General features: G+C 41.8%; 1 protein-coding gene across 1 annotated transcript; it reads right to left on the reverse strand.

Annotated features, from left to right (window-relative positions):
• Positions 1–814: 814 nt before the first annotated feature.
• LOC147334663 (type-2 ice-structuring protein-like) lies at positions 815–19,007 on the reverse strand. The gene is made up of 7 exons (XM_086273740.1): positions 18,849–19,007; positions 4,178–4,242; positions 4,033–4,068; positions 3,022–3,131; positions 2,795–2,923; positions 1,503–1,611; positions 815–1,166 (listed from the first exon to the last, which is right to left on the reverse strand). The coding sequence occupies exons 1-7, from the start codon at positions 18,866–18,868 to the stop codon at positions 1,084–1,086; spliced, it is 552 nt and encodes a 183-aa protein (XP_086129866.1). The 5' UTR covers positions 18,869–19,007; the 3' UTR covers positions 815–1,083.
• Positions 19,008–21,813: the final 2,806 nt, after the last annotated feature.

Raw genomic sequence — 21,813 nt, forward strand, 5'->3', positions numbered from 1 at the left:
AGTTTACAAAAATGGACAACAATTCCAGACATTAACACAGAATCCTTTGGTAAGTGTATTCTTCATCAGAACTGCCTGTGTTTTGGTCATGTGTGTCAACAATTGTTGTTTTCTGTCTTTACCTTTGGTTGTCTCTTTTTAGGTTGTGAAAGAAGTGTTTTCTCTAGGGCCAGTTCATTTACTGGTAGCAGCATTGTCAAAGTTCAAGCTGAGAGTTTATGAAATACCAGCAGCATCAGTCATGATCGTTTCCAAAAAAATTGGTTCACTTTATCTTAAGAAATAAAAGTTGGAAGTTTAAGGTAACAGTGGTCCCAGTGGTAACCAGAGCACTAGTTGCGGTAAATCCCAAACTAGGTGAGTGGCTCCAGCAGATACCATGAATAACATCTGAGATCTCTGTCCAGAAGAGCGCAGTCCTAGGAACAGCAAAGATACTCTGAAGCTCCCAGGCCTCTGGTAGAGAACCCAAGCTTGAAGGATAAAGACCACCCACAGGAGTAATGGGAAATAAGAGACTCATATTTGTTTCCCCTTACTTCAACTGTACAGAGACATCTAAAAAGTGGCTAATTTATTTGGAATATTATTAATAGAAGCCACGCAGTAGTAAAAACAAAAAACAAAAGGGGGGGATCAAATTGTAATGCCCATGATGACATATTGTTTTCTAACTGTCCAAAGTCTTGGACTAGAAGGACATATTATTAACACCAGCAAGTGCAGATAAATATTTAATTCCCTAATTTTAATATATGTATATTATGACTGCTGAATATTTATATGCCTTGACACAAGAGATGTAACACAGACAGATGCTTCACTGAAAGCTTTAATGTTGCAAAACAAGAAAAAACAAAGAAACAACAGTTTTGTAGGATAAATGCTGTGGTAACACAATCACTCTGCTCTTGTTAAAGACACAAGGCCTAAAAGACAATGCAGCTTTTGCTGATTTGTCATTTTGATGTTTAGATTGGTACCAAGAAAGGAAAAATGTAACTAGGAAAAGAAGTAGGAGCAAGCATAACACAGACACTTATACATCGGTTTGTGTTTTACTGGAAAATTTATGCTTCAGTCTCAGCCTTGGTGTTTTGATATTTTCTTGGCACAGACAGATGGCCGATTTGCGTAACACTGCATATCATCCCAACACTTGGAATCTGCAAATTTCAAAACCAGAAATCAGTAAATTCTATTGCTGTCAGCGTTATTCGTGTTAAAATGACGTTAACGCCATACCGTCATTAACGCGGCAAATCGCCCTTAGCAAGTTAACGCAGCTCGCCCCATGCAAGGGGCTGCACACGGCAGCAAAGCGTTAATGAACCAACCACACTGACAGGTTGATGCCATGCAGCCCATGCACGGCGTGAGCCACGGTAATGGCGTTAATGTCATTTTAACGAGATTAATGCTGACGGCACTAGTAAATTCATTTTAAAAAAAAAGTCATTCAGAAATTAGGCAATCATGTTAAATATTGTGCTTTGAATTACCGCCATAATTCATCTGCAGACAATCCTGCTTGTCTGTATTATTAGGCTCTCCGGGGCACCAGTGTGTATAGTGGAAAGGGGTCCCATCACTCCACAGCCAAACATTTTCCTAGAAGACAGAAATTGATAGCATCATTTCGGGCAGGCCAAAAGATCATGCCTAGCCAAAGTCTTGTGAAATCAGCTTTATTTAATTGACATAACCAATGTAGGCAGCTGGTGAATCTCAATTATTTATTTATAATATAATTTAAGCTGCTTTTAATTGATTCATGTCAATTGATTTTACATTTTGAGATAATGGTAATCTGTCATCATTAACCCTTTGAGACCTATTGGAGCAGGAATGCTTCGTTTTGCGTATCTATTTTTAAATACCGGTAGAACCGCAACCAAATAAGTTAGCACATTATTATTTTTATTATTTATTTTTTTGCATAGCAAACCGGAGAAGTTGTACTTAAATCTTATGCATTCAGCTTGTTCTAGGTCACAGTTTCCTTTCCCATATGGCTTTGCAAAAATTGCATAAAAAGCACTTGCATTTAAAAAAACAAAAAAAAAACCAAACCCATAATATTCCAGAAACACGCTTTGCTGATCTGATCAGCTGTTCGTAACACTTCCTATGTTAGAATAGACATCGGTGCGAACTGTCGCATGTCCGCCATTACCTGCTAAAACCGGAAGTGACGTCATATTTTGTGGGAAACTTAGTTTGGTTTTCCCTTAACGACCTTTATAAACCCATGCTGGTGCTTTTCTGTATAGTTTCTGGGATGCTTAGAACTAAAATTTCAGCGCTGGAAATAGTTTAGTTTGATGCACATGCTGTTTTCTTTGCTAATTTGCATTATACTATTTATTTATCATTATTAGTATTTCCCTGCAGTATATAAAAAAACTAATCTCAAAAATAAAACTATAAAGACACTCAAAACAAATTTCCTGTGGTTGGAAACTATTTTGTGCAACTATTTTGTATTTACAGTTTTGAGAGATAATATGAAATATGTGTAAAAACAAAACAAAAAGTATTTTATTTTTTGTGGACTTTATTGCAATTTTTTTTTTTTTTTTTGAATTTATGAAGTTAGTATAGACGTAATGCAGACATATTATTAAAATTTGGGCTATAATGGTTGTATTGATGTATAGCAACTTGAAATGCTCCCAAAAATGGGACTACAGCATGTAAAAATATAAAGATAAGCTCTGGCGTACTTGGTTCTACGGTAGGTCTTAAAGGGTTAAGAGAAACAGAAACATAACGTAATGATTTAAAAAAGTACCTCAGATGCATCAGTTCCTCCTATCCAAGTTTCTTTGTAGCCATGATCACCAGTCAGCTTCAGAATGTGATGGTACTCGCTGCTGCTGTGCACAGATGCAAGGTGTGCACCCATGGACAAGCAGTTTCTCTTCAGTGAAGAGTGACAGAGAGAGGTTTTTAAAGTCACAACGAGGCTAGATGTGTTTTAATCAAGTTTTGAAGACAATACAAATAAGAGAAACTTACCTCAGCTTGAGCCCAACTCATGGATCGTGGAATGTAGACAAAGCAGCGTTGATTGAAATGAGTCCAACCATAAGGACAACCAGAGGACATGTTGAACCGGTAACTCTTTGCTGGGAACAGATAAATAGCTGTATGTATGTATCTCCAGCTGATATTGTACTGTTTGATTTTTTATTATGACATGTACAATATTGAAAAAAAACAACCATACAAATACCAGCTTGACAATTAAATATTACATATTTAAGTGATCGACAATATACAGGGCACTTTGACTACCTCACAATTATATATTGTAATTATATTAATGCAGCTGTAATCTTTTTTTTATTGATTATTAATCATTTTCATCAAATTAATCATTTCAAGTAATAGGCAGTAAAATTTCAAAACACAAAGTTTCATTAAAAATTGTTATTGATTTTATGATTATTAGTATATTTACAAAGAGAACTGAACAGAACAAAACATGATCACTTAAATACAAGTCAATGCAGATGTGTTTTAGCAGCTGATTCTGCAAGTGTTATCTCTAGTCATTCTAAAGCTGAGGGGACATGATGGCAAAGTATGGTCAGCTTTGGATTTCAACTTTTTAATAGCCAGAAGGGCTGATATGAGGCTGATATGAGGCTGACACTTTTGGTATTTAACTTGTGTTCAGACTTAGACAGCTGTGAGAAACCAATATGGTCTTTTTAGTTATACAATTTATATTCAATGAACAACTTTAATGTATCTAAAAGGTCTTTAAATTGGCTTGTGACTGTTTTTATTTTCGTTTTCTTTGGACACTATTTCTACGTCAAAGTTAAATTTCACAATCTCTCTCTCTCTCTCACTCTGTGATATATAAATATAAATTTTAAAATGCATTTTTGTTTTTCTTTCATTCCTTAAAATGTGTTCTCTACATTCTAAACTGAGAGTCGCATCATGCATGACACAATTGATTTTCTTTTCTTTATAAATGTGATTAACTCTGGTGAAAATATGGAAATGTCCACTGACCAGTTGGAATTAAACCTCCTGCACCACCGCTGACGTCTTCACGTGGCAGAAATGAACACAGCAAAACAATAGATGGCGACTGATTATTTAAACACGTACATACTGACATATATTTACATACTTCTCATTATACGGCAATACTCACAAGCAGTGGTCAGAAACATCGATCCACAAAGAAGTGCAGCCACAACCAGGAGCTTCATGGTGTCTCTGTGAAAAAACAGAAGACATAAGTACTGACAAATCTTTAAAGAAAGGAGAAAAGATAATTTGAGAGTTTGTACCAGACCTTTTGTAGAAGGTCTTCTTTCTTTTCACTGTGAGCCAGTAGCTTCAGTCTTCCACCATAGAGGTGATGAAAAGCTCTGAGACTAGTGTTTATATACTCTTACATTTGTATACTTGCAAAATCAGGAAATGACTTATTTCTTAACCAAAAAAAACAAAAAACAAACAAACAAAAGCCCAATTGCCTCATCCCTAATTTGATTTCATGCTGACTTGGTTTCAGAAATTTACTGATAGTCAACAGAGAGGTTTCAAAGAGTACAAGGATCAAGGATATTAAAATACATTGTAATTAGTGTCTTTATCAGTATTTAAAAAGATACAATGCATAACGTCTTCCTCCTGTTCTAAAAGTTAAGAATGTATTGCCACCCCTTGATAACGTAATTGTGACTGAAAATATTGTTGCAGTTAGTTAAATATAAACTGGAAGAAATATCATGTTGTCCTTTGAGATAAAATTGAAGATTTAAACAGTTTTAAATCCATTACACTAACAGAGAACTCCACAGCCCGGTAACATGGACTTTAAATACTTACAACTTTAAATAAAGACAGTAGCTGCAGGTTTCATAGATGTGTAATTTATTCTTTTCATTTAATAGAGTCCACATTATTATAGTAATAAGGTCTATTATACTATAGTATAATAGTGCGCATGTGCCAACCAGCATGTAGCCTGTTACAGTTAGTCCTGCTTTTTCTCATTAGTTTAGCTTTTTTTCCTTAATTGTACTTTTATCTGTTTATTATCTTTCCCTCAATCATGTGGATTGAGAGAGTTTCTGTTCTGCTGGTGGACGCAGAAGTGCTACTTTTGTCGAGGAACGGGACAACACCTATATACTGCATGGACTGTTTACTCGCTGGCCAGACCTGCAGACGTACCAGCTGAAATTTGGATAAAAACATATCGGGGATGCAGAGGTCAAGGACAGAAGAGAAGAAAGAAGGAGACGGTGAGACAGCGGAGGCTCAAAGCAAGGAGGAGGTATAAACCGTGTCTGCCGTCTATCGTATGGGAAATGTGCGATCGTTAATAAATAAAATTGATGAGCTCTCAGCGCTTGTACGGAGTCAGAGGGAATACCGGGAGTATAGTCTTATGTCTTTCACTAAATCATGGATGCACCAGGACATTCCCAACGATAACACATCCTTGGAAGGCTTCCATACTGTTCGGGCAGACAGGGACAGCATCAGTAGTGGTAAAAAGAAAGGAGGTGGGCTTGCTGTTTTTGTTATACATAACAATAAAAGAAAGGTTTTGTTGCCCGGATATTGAACTGTGTGCTGTTGGATTCGGGCCGTATCATTTGCCCAGGGAATTTGCTCACGTCAGATTGCTGGCTGTTTACGTTCCTCCCTCGGCTAACCCCAGAGCTGCATGTGACACTACCCACTCAGCACCCAAGTGCCTTCATTCTGATCTCGGGTGACTTCAACCATGTTACATGGACAATACATTACCAGCATTTAAACAGTATGTAGACTGTCCCACCAGGGGGGAGAGAATCTTAGACCTACTGTATGCTAATGCTAAGGATGCATACAGCTCCTCCTCCCTCCCCCCACTTGGAAGGTCAGATCACAACCTGATTCACCTCACCCCCCACTATGTGCCAATGGTGAGGAGGGAACCTGTCACCACGAGGAGCATTACCCACATCACCCACTGCGTGAGTATGTGAGTGGGCTGAGCAGCTCCTTTAGTCAGAGACTGAAACACCCTCGCTGCAGGAAGGAGCGCTTTCGCAGATCATTCATCCCAACAGCAGTTAGACTCTATAACTCCTCAATCACGATGTCATAAGTCACTGGACACTGTGAACATCCACAGTCACCACTTTATGCATAATGGACCTTCCATGACCTTCCAAGCTATATAGTTTATGTCTTCCATATTTCCAACTATATCCATAATCACATACTGTGTATGCTACCATTGTATATAGTGTATTATCTTACTTTTTTCATTGATTGTACTTATTTGTATTTTTGTATTTCCTTCATATATCTGTACCTGAGCTGAGGTGACGCAAAAATTTCCCCGCTGTGGGATCAATAAAGTCTTATCTTATCTTATCTTATTAGGAGGTGGTCAGAGGAGGCCTTGGCGGAACTACAGGGCTGTTTCGAGGTGACCGACTGGGAGATACTCTGTGAGCCTCACGCCGAGGACATCAATGGGCTTACTGAGTGTATCACAGACTACATAACTTTCTGCACAGACTCAATTGTTCCAGCTCAGACTGTTCATTGTTTCCCAAATAACACGTTGTGGGTGACTAAGATAAAGAGGTGAGAAGGGTTCAGGTGTTTCTGAAGGACAAGATCAGAGAGGCTAAGGACAATTACAGGAGGAAGCTGGAGTGGAAACTCCAGCAAAGCAGCATGAGAGAGGTTTCGAATGGCATGAAGACCATCACTGGATTCAGGCCAACCAACAGCAGGGGAGGTAAGGGAGGTGAGAATAGAGCTAATGAGTTGAATTTGTTCTTCAACAGATTCGAAACTGCAGTGACTGCTCTCACCCCCCCCCCCCCCCCACCCCCCCAAAAAAAACCTCACCTGTAGTCAGCCTGGAATCCAGAACAACACCACTGTACCTCCCTCTCTCTTCACATAGCGCTGTTGTCTCTTGTGAGAGTCCTGACACCTCAATCGTGCCTATACCCATCTGGACCAGCCGGCGAGCACGGTGAGGGTCATGTTTTTTTACTTTTCCAGTGCTTTCAATACCATCAGGCCGACCCTCCTGGGTGATACGTTAGCAGCGATGCAGGTGGATGCTTCTCTGGTGTCCTGGATTGTTGATTACCTGACAGGAAGACCACAATATGTACGTCTCCCACAGTGTGTGTCTGACAAGGTAATCAGCAACACAGGGGCACCACAAGGGACTGTCTTCTCCCCCTTCCTCTTCACCCTCTACACCACAGACTTCAGCCACTGCACAGAGGCCTGCCATCTTCAGAAGTTTTCTGATGACTCTGCGGTGGTTGGATGCATCAGCAGGGATGATGAGACAGAGTACCGGGCTGTGGTCGACTCCTTTGTCACGTGGTGTGAGCAGAATCATCTGCAGCTCAACGTGGCAAAGACCAAGGAACTGATCGTGGACTTCAGGAAGACCAGGAAACACTTGACCCCTGTTTCAATCCAGGGGATCAATGTGGACATTGTGGAGGACTATAAATACCTTTGGAGTACACATTGACAATAAACTGGACTGGGCTAAAAACACCACAGCACTTTACAGGAAGGGCCAGAGTCGTCTCTATTTTTTGAAGCGACTGAGGTCCTTCATCATCTGCTGAAGAATGCGCAGGATTTTCTATGATTCTGTTGTGGCCAGTGCGATCCTCTATGCTGCTGCATGCTGGAGGAGCAGGCTGAGGGTCGCAGATGCCAACAGACTTAATAAACTGATCCGTAAGGCCAGTAATGTTGTGGGGATGGAGCTGGACTCCCTTAAGGTGGTGTCGGAGAGGCGGATGCTGTCCAAGATAAAGACAATGTTGGATAATACCTTCCACCCACTCCACGACATGCCGGTCAGTCACAGGAGCACGTTCAGTGAGAGACTGAGAGTACCGAAAAGCACCACTGAACGACACAGGAAAACTTTCCTGCCTGTGGCCATCTCCCTCTACAACTCCTCCACCTAACACACTGTATACTGCAATAGCTACACCCTTTTTGCACATGTTCTTCTTTCTTATTCAGCTATTTATCAATAAGTGACTTACATGTATATATATGTGCATATGCATGCATACATTGTATATATTGTGCTATTCCGTACTTAGTGTATTGTCTGTCTGTGTTACTGTTTATACTGGAGCACTGTAACCAAAATAATTTCCCTTAGGGATCAATAAAGTATTCTGATTCTGATTACCAACAGCTATATCCACTATGGGGGGAAACTAGTGAGGGAGACCATTAAGACCAAGCTGGGATTCTTGAGTCTAGAGGTTTGGAGAAACTTCCTCCCTTTCTTTCATCACAGCTGTCATGTTGACCCATTGAGAGAGGCATCGTTTCAGAAACATCAGGAAAGCCTGAAGTTTGTCGCAGGCATCACACAGGACTCAAGATCTTCACCACCAACTCCCTGGGAACTCGTCAAAGCTCCACTGTAGACCTGCCCCAGAAGATGAATAACCCAAGATTTCATGAACAGCGTGATAGAGACCTATCCTCTTTGTAATTTCAGAAGTACTCAGATAATCCTCAGAGGATTCAGTCCTGCAGAAAGATATATATTCAATATATATTATCCTCTCTGGTTATTCTGGTATGAATGACTCTGAATTACGTTATGGTAAATAACACACTATTGGCAAAAAAACGTGTGAAATAATTCCAGATTATAGTTTTTATTTCAACATACATGTGAAGACCTTTGACCTAAATAAAGTTTTATTTAATGCTGCTAGAGAGAACATTGTGTCTTCTTCATGCACGTTCAGTATTTAAAACAAGCTGTGAAGATCTGAGATCAGCAGCTTTTTGAAACACCAAACTGAGATACTGTTTGAACTACTATTGCTGATATATAGTCACAGTTACATGGATGCTTAATCGTTTTGACTGTTTGTCTTTAACTTTATCAGTAAAACAGCTGCAGTTACTGTTGTAAGTCCTGAGGTCTGAATCTGAGACCAGCTTCTGTAATAACAAAGAGAACAGAATCATCACAAGCTATGAAATATAAAGTGTGTCTCTCAAATCTGAAATAAAGCTAATCCTTCCATGTCCTCACACACATCAGGATCTGAAGTTTTACTCTTACATGTTTTTCAGCTGACATTAGCTGTTACTTTATTTAAAAAAAGCCTTATATACTATCAGATTATCCAGGCTAATATTTATCTTTGAGTAATTGGTGCTTTTTAAATGGAGATCTGCAAAGATGAGATGATGGAAAAAGTTTCCAGTCCTGGCTCAATCTGCTGCTGCATCATGGTCACCAACATAGGTGTCATAACTGGTGTTTGTGCTGCTTGGGTATTTGACAGCAAATATTAACGCTTTAAATTATTTCTCTTGAAGGATGTAAGTTGTACAGAGTACTGTTCATGTAACTTTGTGAACAATTAACAATAATTAGACTGTTTTTTAGCCTGAACATTTTAAACAAACTCAGGAAAACAAACAAACAACAACAACAAAACAAATACAAAGAGTCTGCTAAAAAAAAAATCACCAGTGGAAAACTTAACCATAAATTTTAACTTAAGCTGCCAAACGGCCGTAGTTGGTTTTAGCACATAAATATTGGACTTATTATCAATGAGGGGTTACTGAAGTGCAAGCGTGTCTTTTAATTTGGTGTTTCTGTCCTTGCAGATGTGGCCAGAGACAAATTTAAATTTTAAAACCAGCTCTGCACAGGAGCAGAAAGTGCCATGATTCACTGCGATAAAGGACCCAAACGCAAGACTCGGAAAAAAGAGGGATGAACAAGAAGAGGCAGTTTCTATTGTGCTGTGAAAACTCAGATGCCAAAATACAGGCAACAGAACATAATAACTGGAAACAAGGAAACTAAACTTGGAAACAGAGAACTAAGAAACTAAGAAACTAACAAGTTACACTTAGAACCAGGAGCATGGAGGAAACACATAATGCTTGTCGTACTCTCACTAATGTAAGGGTACGACACGATAATAAGCAGGTGATGACAGAGGGCTAAATTACACAGCAGAGTTATGAGAAAATGGGAGACAGAAGGGAAACACAGCTGGGCCTAATTAGGCAGGACGAGACAAGGGAAGCAAAACTAGGCACACAACCTAAGCACACTAAACTATAAACAAAAGAGCAAAAGAGACAACACGAAGCGTGGGTACAGAGACAGAAACTTAACACTTGTCATTTTGTCTCTGCACACTACCACAGTGGATTGTACATCAAAAAATCAATATGTGACTGAAGTACAGACTTTAGCTTTAACTCAAGAGAAAAAGCACAATCACAGTCACAGTCATTTTTATACACAGTCTCCCATTTTCTCCCATGTTCGTATTTCATTGGACAATTACCTTAAAAGCAGTTTCATGGCCAGATGAGGCCTACTCCCTTATTCATTCATGAAAGTGAACCAGACAGAATATCTGAAGTTGTTTTTAAAATGTTGAATTTGGATTTCATAGCTTGTTATTTCACTTTTAATGTTTTTTAAGACATGAGAAATTGATAAGTATGAGAACTACATTTTTCTTGTCATAGAAAAATTAATAAAACTTTCAAGTAAAAAGCAGAACTTTTGAAAAAAAGTATGATGAAATCTATGATGAAATTCCTTTTGTCAAACAAAACAGAAGTTACAAAACAACATTGTCTAGACATTTGTCTAGACAGCCCCAGTTCCAAGGAAGTTTAATTACAGAAAAAAAATTTGATTATATAAATAAATACACATAATGCAATAATTGAATGATTCCCAAACTCATGAATCCAGATTTTATGCATAACAAAGCACAGAAAACATACAAAAATGCTTGAACTGAGAAAACTTAACATTATATGAAAAACAACAACTCGTCTTAAATTTAATAGCAACACATCTAGCTCGAAAAGTCAGTGGTACTACAAAAAACAGCTGGCAGCTAATTGGATTAATTGGCAACAGGGTAGTAACATGATATATTCTATAATAATAGTAACTTAGAGAGGCAGTTTTCTTAAAAGTAAATCCTATTAGAATTTTTTTTCTCAATGTAATAATACAAATAGATTGAGTCTCTCATCATCTACAGTTATGTTTATCATCAATAGATTTTAAGAATCTAGAGAAATCTCTGTGCTCAAGACAAAGGCCAAAAAAACAAACAAACAAAAAACTGCATAGACATGATCTTTGGGCTGTCAGGCAGTGCTACATTGAAAACATTCTGTTCACTGTATTGGAGGATTACTTACAAGGAAAATAGTGTCAGCAGATTTCACTAGGTGATCCACAATTGCTGGTTAAAACTCATGCAAAAAAAATCTATATGTGTACATAATCCAGAAAGGCGAATAATTTGGCTCAATAGTTAAATTGAGGCCAAATTGAAAACTGTTCTGTGGTCAGACATATCAGAAGTTGAAATTATTTTCCGCGTCAGGTGTTGAGGAACCAGGGCACCCTGATGAAAAGTGGGCTACTGGAACAAGAAGGCATCGGTGGGCAAGAGACGAAAACAGGGCGTTGTTGGAATGCTACTACGCAAGTAACCCCGGCGGAAGGGGCTACATGAATAGGATGAGGGACCTATGGATTCTTCGATACCCAACATCCACAATGACGGCGAAACAACTAGTAGCTCAGTGTTCCAACATTCGAAAGAAGGGACTGCTCTCACAGCTAGAGATTGACGAGGTACAACACAAATGCTACGGCAAGGAGGAGTCAGGACGCCAGGTCAGGGGGGCGATATCATCACCCCCAGAGTGGGTACATAGCCCCAAGTGCGATAGGAGAAGGATTGTTGAGTGCGAGAGGAACTGACCTGAAAAATAGGATCATGGCCAAGCTTGAAACCTGGATCCCCCGTAGCCGGTTACCAAGATTACGTGAAGTACCCTCAGAAGGTCTGCTAGATGATGTTAATGCAGCACTACGGGCAATACCTACAACCACGATTACCGACACTAACAAGCTGATCTACAATACGGCAGCAGTGATCAGTGAGATGCTTGGCTACAAGTTGAACAGCGACAAGGGGCAGTACCCTCCATGGAGAAGGAGGCTAGAGGGCAAGATCAAAGTAGCACGGAGGGAGGTTAGCCAACTAACGGAGTTGCAGCAAGGTGCGACAAATAAGGTGCCTAAGAAATACAGCAAGCTGTCCATACCTGAGGCCTTGGAAACTGCCAAGAAAAGACTCACAGCCTTGGCCAGCCGCTTGAGGAGGTACACCAGAGAGATAGAAGGCAGGAGAATAAACCAGCTGTTCTCCACAGAACCAGCAAAGGTGTACTCTCAGTGGCAAGGGAACAATAAGAGAACAGCACCACCAAGGCTGGAGACGGAGCAATACTGGAAGAGCATATGGGAGGAGGATGCAACCCATAACGGCAATGCTCAGTGGCTAGAGGATCTGAGGGCAGACCACAGCGACCTCCCTGAACAGGGTCCAGTAACCATCACAGTGGCAGATATCCAAGAAAGGGTCTACAGTATGAAGAGTTGGACAGCACCAGGGCCCGACATGGTTCACGCCTACTGGCTGAAGAAGCTGACTGCACTCCACGAGCGTCTGGCAGCACAAATGAACCAGCTGCTAGTTAACGAGAGACACCCGGAATGGCTAACTGAAGGCCGGACGGTCCTGATCCCCAAGGACCCCAAGAAGGGACCGGTCCCCTCCAACTACCGACCAATAACCTGCCTCAGTACTACATGGAAGCTCCTGTCAGGCATCATATCGGCTAAGATGAACAGGCACATGGGTCAATACATGAGCGGGACACAGAAAGGAATTGGCAAGAATACCAGAGGCGCAAAACACCAGCTACTGGTAGACAGAACAATCAGCCGAGACTGCAAGACCAGACTGACCAACCTGTGCACTGCCTGGATTGATTACAAGAAGGCCTATGACTCAATGCCCCACAGCTGGATACTGGAATGCCTAGAATTGTACAAGATCAATGGGACCCTAAGAGCCTTCATCAGGAACTCAATGGGGATGTGGCGTACAACACTAGAGGCCAACTCCAAGCCCATAGCACAAGTCACCATCAAGTGCGGGATCTACCAAGGAGATGCTCTGTCCCCACTGCTGTTCTGCATAGGCCTGAACCCCCTCAGTGAGATCATTAACAAGACTGGCTACGGATACCGACTACGGAACGGAGCAGTTGTCAGCCACCTCCTGTACATGGATGACATCAAGCTGTATGCAAAGAGTGAACGAGACATCGATTCACTGATCCACACTACCAGGCTATACAACAATGACATTGGAATGTCGTTCGGACTGGAGAAGTGTAGTCGGATGGTAACAAAGAGAGGGAAGGTAGTCAGAACTGAGGGGATTGAACTACCAGAAGGCAACATTGCAGACATAGAGGACAGTTACAAGTACTTGGGGATCCCGCAGGCGAATGGGAACCATGAAGAGGCCGCTAGAAAGGCTGCAACCACCAAGTACCTGCAGAGGGTCAGGCAAGTCCTGAGGAGTCAGCTGAATGGTAAGAACAAGATCCGGGCCATCAACACGTACGCCCTGCCCGTGATCAGGTACCCTGCTGGGGTAATAGGCTGGCCAAAGGAGGAGATAGAAGCCACTGACATAAAGACAAGAAAGCTCCTTACCATGCATGGAGGGTTTCACCCCAAGTCCAGCACCCTGAGGCTGTACGCTAAGCGGAAGGAAGGGGGCCGGGGACTGGTGAGTGTCAGCACCACAGTCCAGGATGAGACAAGGAACATCCAAGAATACATTGGGAAGATGGCCCCAACTGACCGAGTGCTCAGTGAATACCTCAGGCAGCAGAAACCCAAGAAAGAGGAGGGAAACGAGGAACCATCATGGAAGGACAGGCCCCTGCACGGTATGTACCACCGGCAGATAGAGGAGGTGGCTGATATCCAGAAATCCTACCAGTGGCTGGACAAAGCTGGACTGAAAGACAGCACAGAGGCACTAATCATGGCAGCACAAGAACAAGCTCTGAGTACAAGATCCATAGAGGCTGGGGTCTATCACACCAGGCAAGACCCCAGGTGCAGGCTGTGTAAAGATGCCCCAGAGACAATCCAGCACATAACAGCAGGGTGCAAGATGCTAGCAGGCAAGGCATACATGGAACGCCATGACCAAGTGGCCGGCATAGTGTACAGGAACATCTGTGCCGAGTATAACCTGGAAGTCCCGAGGTCAAAATGGGAGATGCCCCCAAGGGTGGTGGAGAATGACCGAGCTAAGATCCTGTGGGGCTTCCAGATACAGACGGACAAAATGGTGGTGGCTAACCAACCGGACATAGTGGTGGTAGACAAACAGAAGAAGACGGCCGTAGTGATCGATGTAGCGGTTCCGAATGACAGCAATATCAGGAAGAAGGAACACGAGAAGCTGGAGAAATACCAAGGGCTCAGAGAAGAGCTCGAGAGGATGTGGAGGGTGAAGGTAACGGTGGTCCGCGTGGTAATCGGAGCACTAGGTGCGGTGACTCCCAAGCTAGGCGAGTGGCTCCAGCAGATCCCGGGAATAACATCGGAGATCTCTGTCCAGAAGAGCGCAGTCCTGGGAACAGCTAAGATACTGCGCAGGACCCTCAAGCTCCCAGGCCTCTGATAGAGGACCCGAGCTTGAAGGATAAACCGCCCGCAGGGGCGTGCTGGGTGTTTATATATACACTCAACAAAAATATAAACGCAACACCTTTGTTACTGCTCCCATTCCCCATGGGATGGACGTAGAGACCTAAAATTCATTCCAGATACACAATATAACCATCCCTCCCAAACAGTGGTCACAAATCAGTCCAAATGTGTGGTAGTGGGCACATCTGCTATATTGAGATAATCCATCCCACCTCACAGGTGTGCCACATCAGGATGCTGATCTGACATCATGAGTAGTGCACAGGTGTACCTCAGACTGCCCACAACAAAAGGCCACCCTGGAATGTGCAGTTTTTTGCGCTATTGGGGGTCTGGGGACCCAGAACCGGTCAGTATCTGGTGTGACCACCATTTGCCTCATGCAGTGCAACACATCGTCGCATGGAGTCTATCAGATTGTCAATTGTGGCCTGTGGAATGTTGGTCCACTCCACTTCAATGGCTGTGCGAGGTTGTTGGATATTCGTGGGAACTGGTACACGCTGTCGTATACGCCGGTCAAGCACATCCCGAACATGCTCAATGGGTGACATGTCCGGTGAGTATGCTGGCCATGCAAGAACTGGGACATTCTCAGCTGCCATCTGCCCTGAACAATGTGAACCATGATTCATCTGTGAAGCGCACACCTCTCCAACGTGCCAGACGCCATCGAATGTGAGCATTTGCCCACACAAGTCTGTTACGGCGACGAGCTGGAGTCAGGTCAAGACCCCGATGAGGACGACGGGCATGCAGTTGAGCGTCCCTGAGACGGTTTCTTACAGTTTTTGCAGAAATTGTTTGGTTGTGCAAACCAATTGTTCCAGCAGCTGTCTGGGTGGCTGGTCTCAGACGATCTTGGAGGTGAACCTGCTGGATGTGGAGGTCCTGGGCTGGTGTGGTTACACGAGGTCTGCGGTTGTGAGGCCGGTTGGATGTGCTGCCATATTCTCTGAAACGCCTGTGGAGACGGCTTATGGTTGAGAAATGAACATTCAATGCACGGGCGACAGATCTGGTTGACATTCCTGCTGTCAGCATGCCAATTGCACGCTCCCTCATTGCTTGTGGCATCTGTGGCATTTTGCTGTGAGACAAAACTGCACATTCCAGGGTGGCCTTTTATTGTGGGCAGTATAAGGTACACCTGTGCACTACTCATGATGTCAGATCAGCATCCTGATGTGGCACACCTGTGAGGTGGGATGGATTATCTCAATATGGCAGATGTGCCCACTACCACACATTTCGACTGATTTGTGACCACTGTTTGGGAGGGATGGTTATATTGTGTATCTGGAATGAATTTTAGGTCTCTACGTCCATCCCATGGGGAATGGGAGCAGTAACAAAGGTGTTGCGTTTATATTTTTGTTGAGTGTATATATATATGGGTGAATGAACAAGTTGTATAAAGCAAGTTGTATAAAGCACTTTGAGTGCTCAGATGGAGTAGAACCAGTCCATTTACCATAGAAGACAATAAACAGAGGTTAAATTCACCAAGATGTATTTACCAGTCGCGATAGGAACAGCTGCTCAGATTTGTCATGAAGAAATTTGGGTACCTTCCTGAAACACTACCCTTGTTCATTCACCCAATCACACTTTTAGTGTGAGAAGTGGATGTATGTACATCTGGGTCCGTTCTAGACAGGCACGTATGAGGAGGCAGACAGTAATGTAATAGGGACACATGGTGGTAACAGAGGCAGGAAAGAGGTGGTGGTGGGGTGCTCTGGAAAACTGCTTTTGTTATGTAATCGGATTGCACTTTGTCAGGCCTCTAAGACCTGACCAGCTTGGCCCTAAGCTTCTGCCGATCTAGCTCTTAGGGACACTGAGCCACACAACCCCCCTGACCACGCTAAGGTGGCAATTCCTCAGGGGAAAAACTGAAAAATAAAACAATTTCTCAACAAATTATAACAACTAAAAACATGACATGTACCTTGATTGGCTGGCCTATATAAAATATATTCAAACCCAACAATACACTTCACACTGTTGCCAATATTAATGAAACTAAGAAGGGTAGGCCAAGTTATAAAAACAAAGTAAATTCACCAAGTCTTGAAAAATAAAACTGAAAAAAATTGAATAAACCCCCCCCCCAAAAAAAAAAAAATCCATCCAGATCTTTACAACCATCAACATAAAACTTGTCATGGCTGTGTGCAGGACCAAAAAATGCAGGACTCACTGAGGCAAAGGTGAACTTGAAGGAAACAGCTTTATTGCAGGTTTCAGATTGAGGAGACTAACTATACTGGGGGGAAATAAACTAAGAGGCAAGCAACACAGGTAAACAGAACCCACAGCGTAGTTTGCGGGTGAGTAAACGTTAACAGTGCGACAGAGAGCATAGAAACACACAGGGCTTATATACACAGACACCTAATCAGGGAATGGGAAACAGGAGGGAGACGAAACTGGGAGAAATAAGGGCTAACGAGACAGGGAATACACTAAGACACAGACCTGCAAAATAAAACAGGAAATGCACAGACTGGACTCAGAGATGCGGTACAGACAGAACAGAGGGAACACAAAACAGAAGGTGTAAACCCAAACACACAGTCAGTATAAACTAGAACTAATAATAATAATAATAATAATAATAATAATAATAATAATAATACTAATAATAATAATAATGACGAAATGTATTTTCATTGGATTGACTAACTCTCAAATAAATTTGCAAAATAAAGTAAGACTAAAGTAAGACCTCTCAATATAACCAAACACAACGGATTGAGAACAGAACTTTGTAAGTTATTTCTTTTTTGTCTTGTTTTAAGCTTGTTTGTTTTGCAAGGAACTAAACTACTTGTTTGCAACTGAACAGCTCCACTCTCCTTTATCCTGTTAGTAATCTCACCAGTTGCTGACTTTGATGAAACCTGACACTGGGTCATTTGCATACTAACAGTGTTTGGATGTTTAGCTGGGGGTGGGGGATCTCTGCTCAGTGCTGTATGAGCAAACACATAAACAAAGCATGGAGGAACACAGCAAACTAGAGTTTAAACTGATTAGCTACTGTGGTAAATCTTCTCAGACAGGGGGTCTGCTTATTTTTTTGGCATCTGAAGAAAACGCTTTTATTATTAATCAATTATTTGCCACAATTATCAGTAATCCACTTGGCTCTCAGCGAAGGCGGTCGCACTTTTTCTCCTCTCCTCCTTCCCCTTATCTTTCCTGCTTAGCCTCTTGTGTCCTTGTCTTGTCTCGTGTGTATTACTTTCCCTGAACAGTCTCTCACTGTCGTTCTCTAAAACCTAAAAGAGAATTATGGATTTGATCAACTGGTCTCTGAATGCTATTGACACCCTTTTCTCAACGAGAAGTCTGGGCTCGGGAGAGCCCGAGTGCCCTGGAGGGACTTTCCCTGCTGGATACACGATGGACGGGTGGCAGAACTGGAGGGTCATGTGCCTGGCGGGACTGTCGATCGAGGACGCTGAAGATATCTACCTATTCGGAACCAGGATTACAGGGTTCTTGCTGATCGGAGCTGGCTTGGCCCTGACTTATCGGAGAAATAGGAGAGCGGAACCGGCTGTTCAAACCACCACCCCCCCCCCCCCCCCCCCCCCCCCCCCCCCCAAGGTTGCCCGCTGAAATCGAAGTGATGGGACGAGGCGCAACCTCTCACAACGAACGCAGCATGGTTAACACCTTGGAGATGCTTACAGCTGCCGTGAGGACTCAAAATAACACCATTGAGCATATGTTGGGATACATCAGAGAGAGGCCTGCTCAAAATGAGACCCTTGAGCGAAAGTTGGATCACATCACAGAACGGCTCACTGCAGTTGTGGGGTCTCAGAACCAAAAGAATGACAACACCACAGATCTGAGTTTGATACCATCATGGGGAGGCTCGCGGCTCTCCAACAGGAGATTGAGAGACCAGTGTCGGAGTGTTAAAGAGCAGCTTGAAATTCTCCGTAGCTGCTCGCATAAAAGAAAAATCACCAATATTCAACATGCGGACACCACGGCGCCAGCTGCTCAGGCCCAAGGCTGGAGCCGAACAACAACTCCCTGATAACGACTGTGTGATGACTATTTTTCCCATCCCATGCAAGGCCACCTGGGTTGGCTGGCAGACTGTTTACTTAGCCTGATAGGGCGGAGGACACTATCTCAGCTGAACTCTGGACACGCACACACATACACTTACACTGATAAGCACGCACTCATCTCCCTCCTTTTCCAAACGCCTTCGGTTTCCTGTGGGGGAAGACGGCGGGTCTGAAATGGTAGCGCTGTGTAGGATGACTGCTGTGTTTCCTTCCGATTACTCCTCACCCCCTACCCAACCCTGTGGCTTGTCACGTGCTCCAATGTTGTAATGTGGACATTTATGTGCTCTCTGTGCAGAGGAGGGTTTTTTTTGTTTCCTGTTCTCATGCCGTCCTCCCGTAGGTGCCCAGCGTGAGAGGATGTCTCTTTTTTCTCTTGTATTTTTCCCATTGTTGTGTACTTTTTACAGTGTTGTACAGTGTTTTTTTCTGTAATGCTGCCGATCTCTGACTGTGTGCAAGTCCGGGGGGGGGGGGGGTCCTATTCCTCTGCCAGGCAACCTGCATATGGCCAATAAAGCATTCATTCAATCCAATTCAATTCGTCTTCTAAAATTGAGATTTTGGGTTTGCCAAAAAAATCTAGTACATTAAGTTGCCTTGAAACTTAGGTGGTGGTGCATTTTTCATAAGTGACAGTAAGTAAAATCAAAAAAAGAACTTGCCCCAGGTGCTGCTTAACTGTGGAATCCAGAACATGCTTGCTTAGCCAACAGCGAGAATACTTATTCATTTTTGCATTTTTGCTCAGCAGGTTTTGATTAAATTTAAGTAAATTTTAATGTGTTATCAAATGATCAGCAGCAGGAAAACAATCCATACAAATTGGTTGCAGAGTTTCTTTTTCACTCTTTCACCTTTTTTTGACACTGTTGCCACCTGCTGGAAATGAAACATAATTTTAAATGCCTGTGTGCCATAATGTAACATAGCCAGATCTAAACAGGAATACAAACTTCATACACTTTATTTGTTTTGACCAGGATATGTCCCTCAATTCATATATTAAACAAATATGTAGGACTGCTTTCTTCCATGTCTATTAAAAAAAGCATCTTCACTTTAGGGTGATGCTGAAAAAATAGCTTTTTACTTCTTAGTTATAACTTCAGTGACGGACTCTTTTTATTTTCATCTTGAATAATTTGTATTATCAGTCTTTCCTAAAAAGGCATTAAAATGCATTAAATGCATTTGGTTTATCCAGGAGTGCTGATAGGGACTAGAAAGAGAGAGAATCCTATATTGGCTTCTCTTTTTTGACTGTTAAATTTAATTTTAAGTTCAAAATCTAGTTTAAAATTCTTCTAATCATATAGAAGGTCTTGAATAATCAGGCCCCATCTTATCTTAAAGCTCTCATAATACCATATCACACTAATAGACCTTGTGGTATACTTGTGATATCTAGAGTATTTAAAAGTAGAATGTGAAGCAGAGCCTTCAGCTTTCAGGCCCCTGTTATATGGGACAAACTTTCACTTTTGATTTTCGAGACAAAGGCCTTCTCTAATTTTAAGATTAGGCTTAAAACTTTCCTTTTTCATAAAGTATATAGCTAAGACTCATCCACTTATTTGCTTGGTCTACTATTGTCCTACAGTTAGCTGATATGTAAACATTTCCTTTGCTGCACTTAAAGTCCTCTTTCTCTTTCTATTGTCCACCTTTGTCCTTTGCCTGCCAACGATGTCAATGATGGTGGCAGCAACACCACTCGTTTAAAACAGCAAATAATTTATGTCTCATACATGGATGTACTCTGCATAGTATAAAATGAAATTGAAGAAAAAAGGAGCTTTTGTAAGGACAAACTATTCAAATTTTCATTTCACAGAAAAATGAGCTTGAAAGTATTTTGAATTCAGCATGAAACAGCTCATTGCAAATGGTTTTCATATTTTGATATATACTCTTCTTGATGGTTAAACAAGTTCTCAGAAAGTCAGTAAAATAAATAACAAGAGCAAATAGGTGATGTTCAAGCTAATTTATCATTAGATTTGAGTACAGATAATCTCTAATGCTAACAACAGGCAAATCCTGTCACCTTCTTGTGACATGTCAGGGGTGCAATGTGGGTTAGCTAATCAGAAGTTTAATTGTCCTGTGGTTGTACACTGCGGTACCTCCTTTTTGAGCATTTTTAAATGTAACCATAGTGGTCTCGATTACTGTGACTGTGTAGTTTTCAGTCATTCAGGTCATCGTAATTAAGGAATTAAGAAAAGTGACTGGACTTCTTGAAGACTCGACTTATTGAGATATCTTATACAAGATGTGAGTGGGCATTAAAGTGTTTGGGAAGGGATCTCAAAACTGGATTATAGATGGCAGACATTTGGTGTCATAAACCACCTCCTCTGTTCAAGGGTAGTCGTTCATAGTGGACATAATAGTGGACTTTCAAATCAGCCTGACTTCCCACTTCCTGGATGTAAAGATTGACTACAATAGGTGACACCAGGAAGCCCATGGAAAAAAAAACGTTTTTTGTAGAAACCCTCATTCTCAAAGGGCTTTGCATTCCTCCTGAGTGTTATGCGCCATCTAAAGGTAGAACGTGACGTCTAGTGGGATAACATTGATTCAGCAATTAAAGACATGATAAACACAAAAAACATAACTGGTGTGTACATCTTTTTTAACTAACTTTAAGTTTTTTTTCTTTTCATCTCTTTTTAATTGAAATTCTCCTTTACTTTAAAAAAATACCCGCTGACATTTGTCCATGTTCAGGGATGTATGTAGCTAATTACTGTGGCTGAGTCGAGCAGTTGTAAAGATATAGATGTGGACGTGTGAAGTAATTGTCATTTTCTGTTAGGTAGTCACACAGTCATGACGTTGGAAAGTTATAGCTAATCCGTCTTTACTGAACTACTTTAGTTTTTGCTCTGATGTCATGAAGACTTCAACCTAGTCCAAAACCCTAACTCTATGTTTTTTTTTATGTAAACACTTTTAAATAATCATTTAGAATGACAGCTCCCTGTCGCTCCCTCCCTCCCTCCCCAGAATTGTAGCAAGCTGATTGCTACAATTCTGGGGAACAACTGAAAA

Source organism: Aulonocara sp. 'chitande type north' Nkhata Bay, linkage group LG3 (genome assembly GCF_057382095.1).
Source record: "Aulonocara sp. 'chitande type north' Nkhata Bay isolate Kocher_YH1m ecotype deep benthic linkage group LG3, A_spYH_male_GT1.1, whole genome shotgun sequence".
Classification (NCBI taxonomy): Eukaryota; Metazoa; Chordata; class Actinopteri; order Cichliformes; family Cichlidae; genus Aulonocara; species Aulonocara sp. 'chitande type north' Nkhata Bay.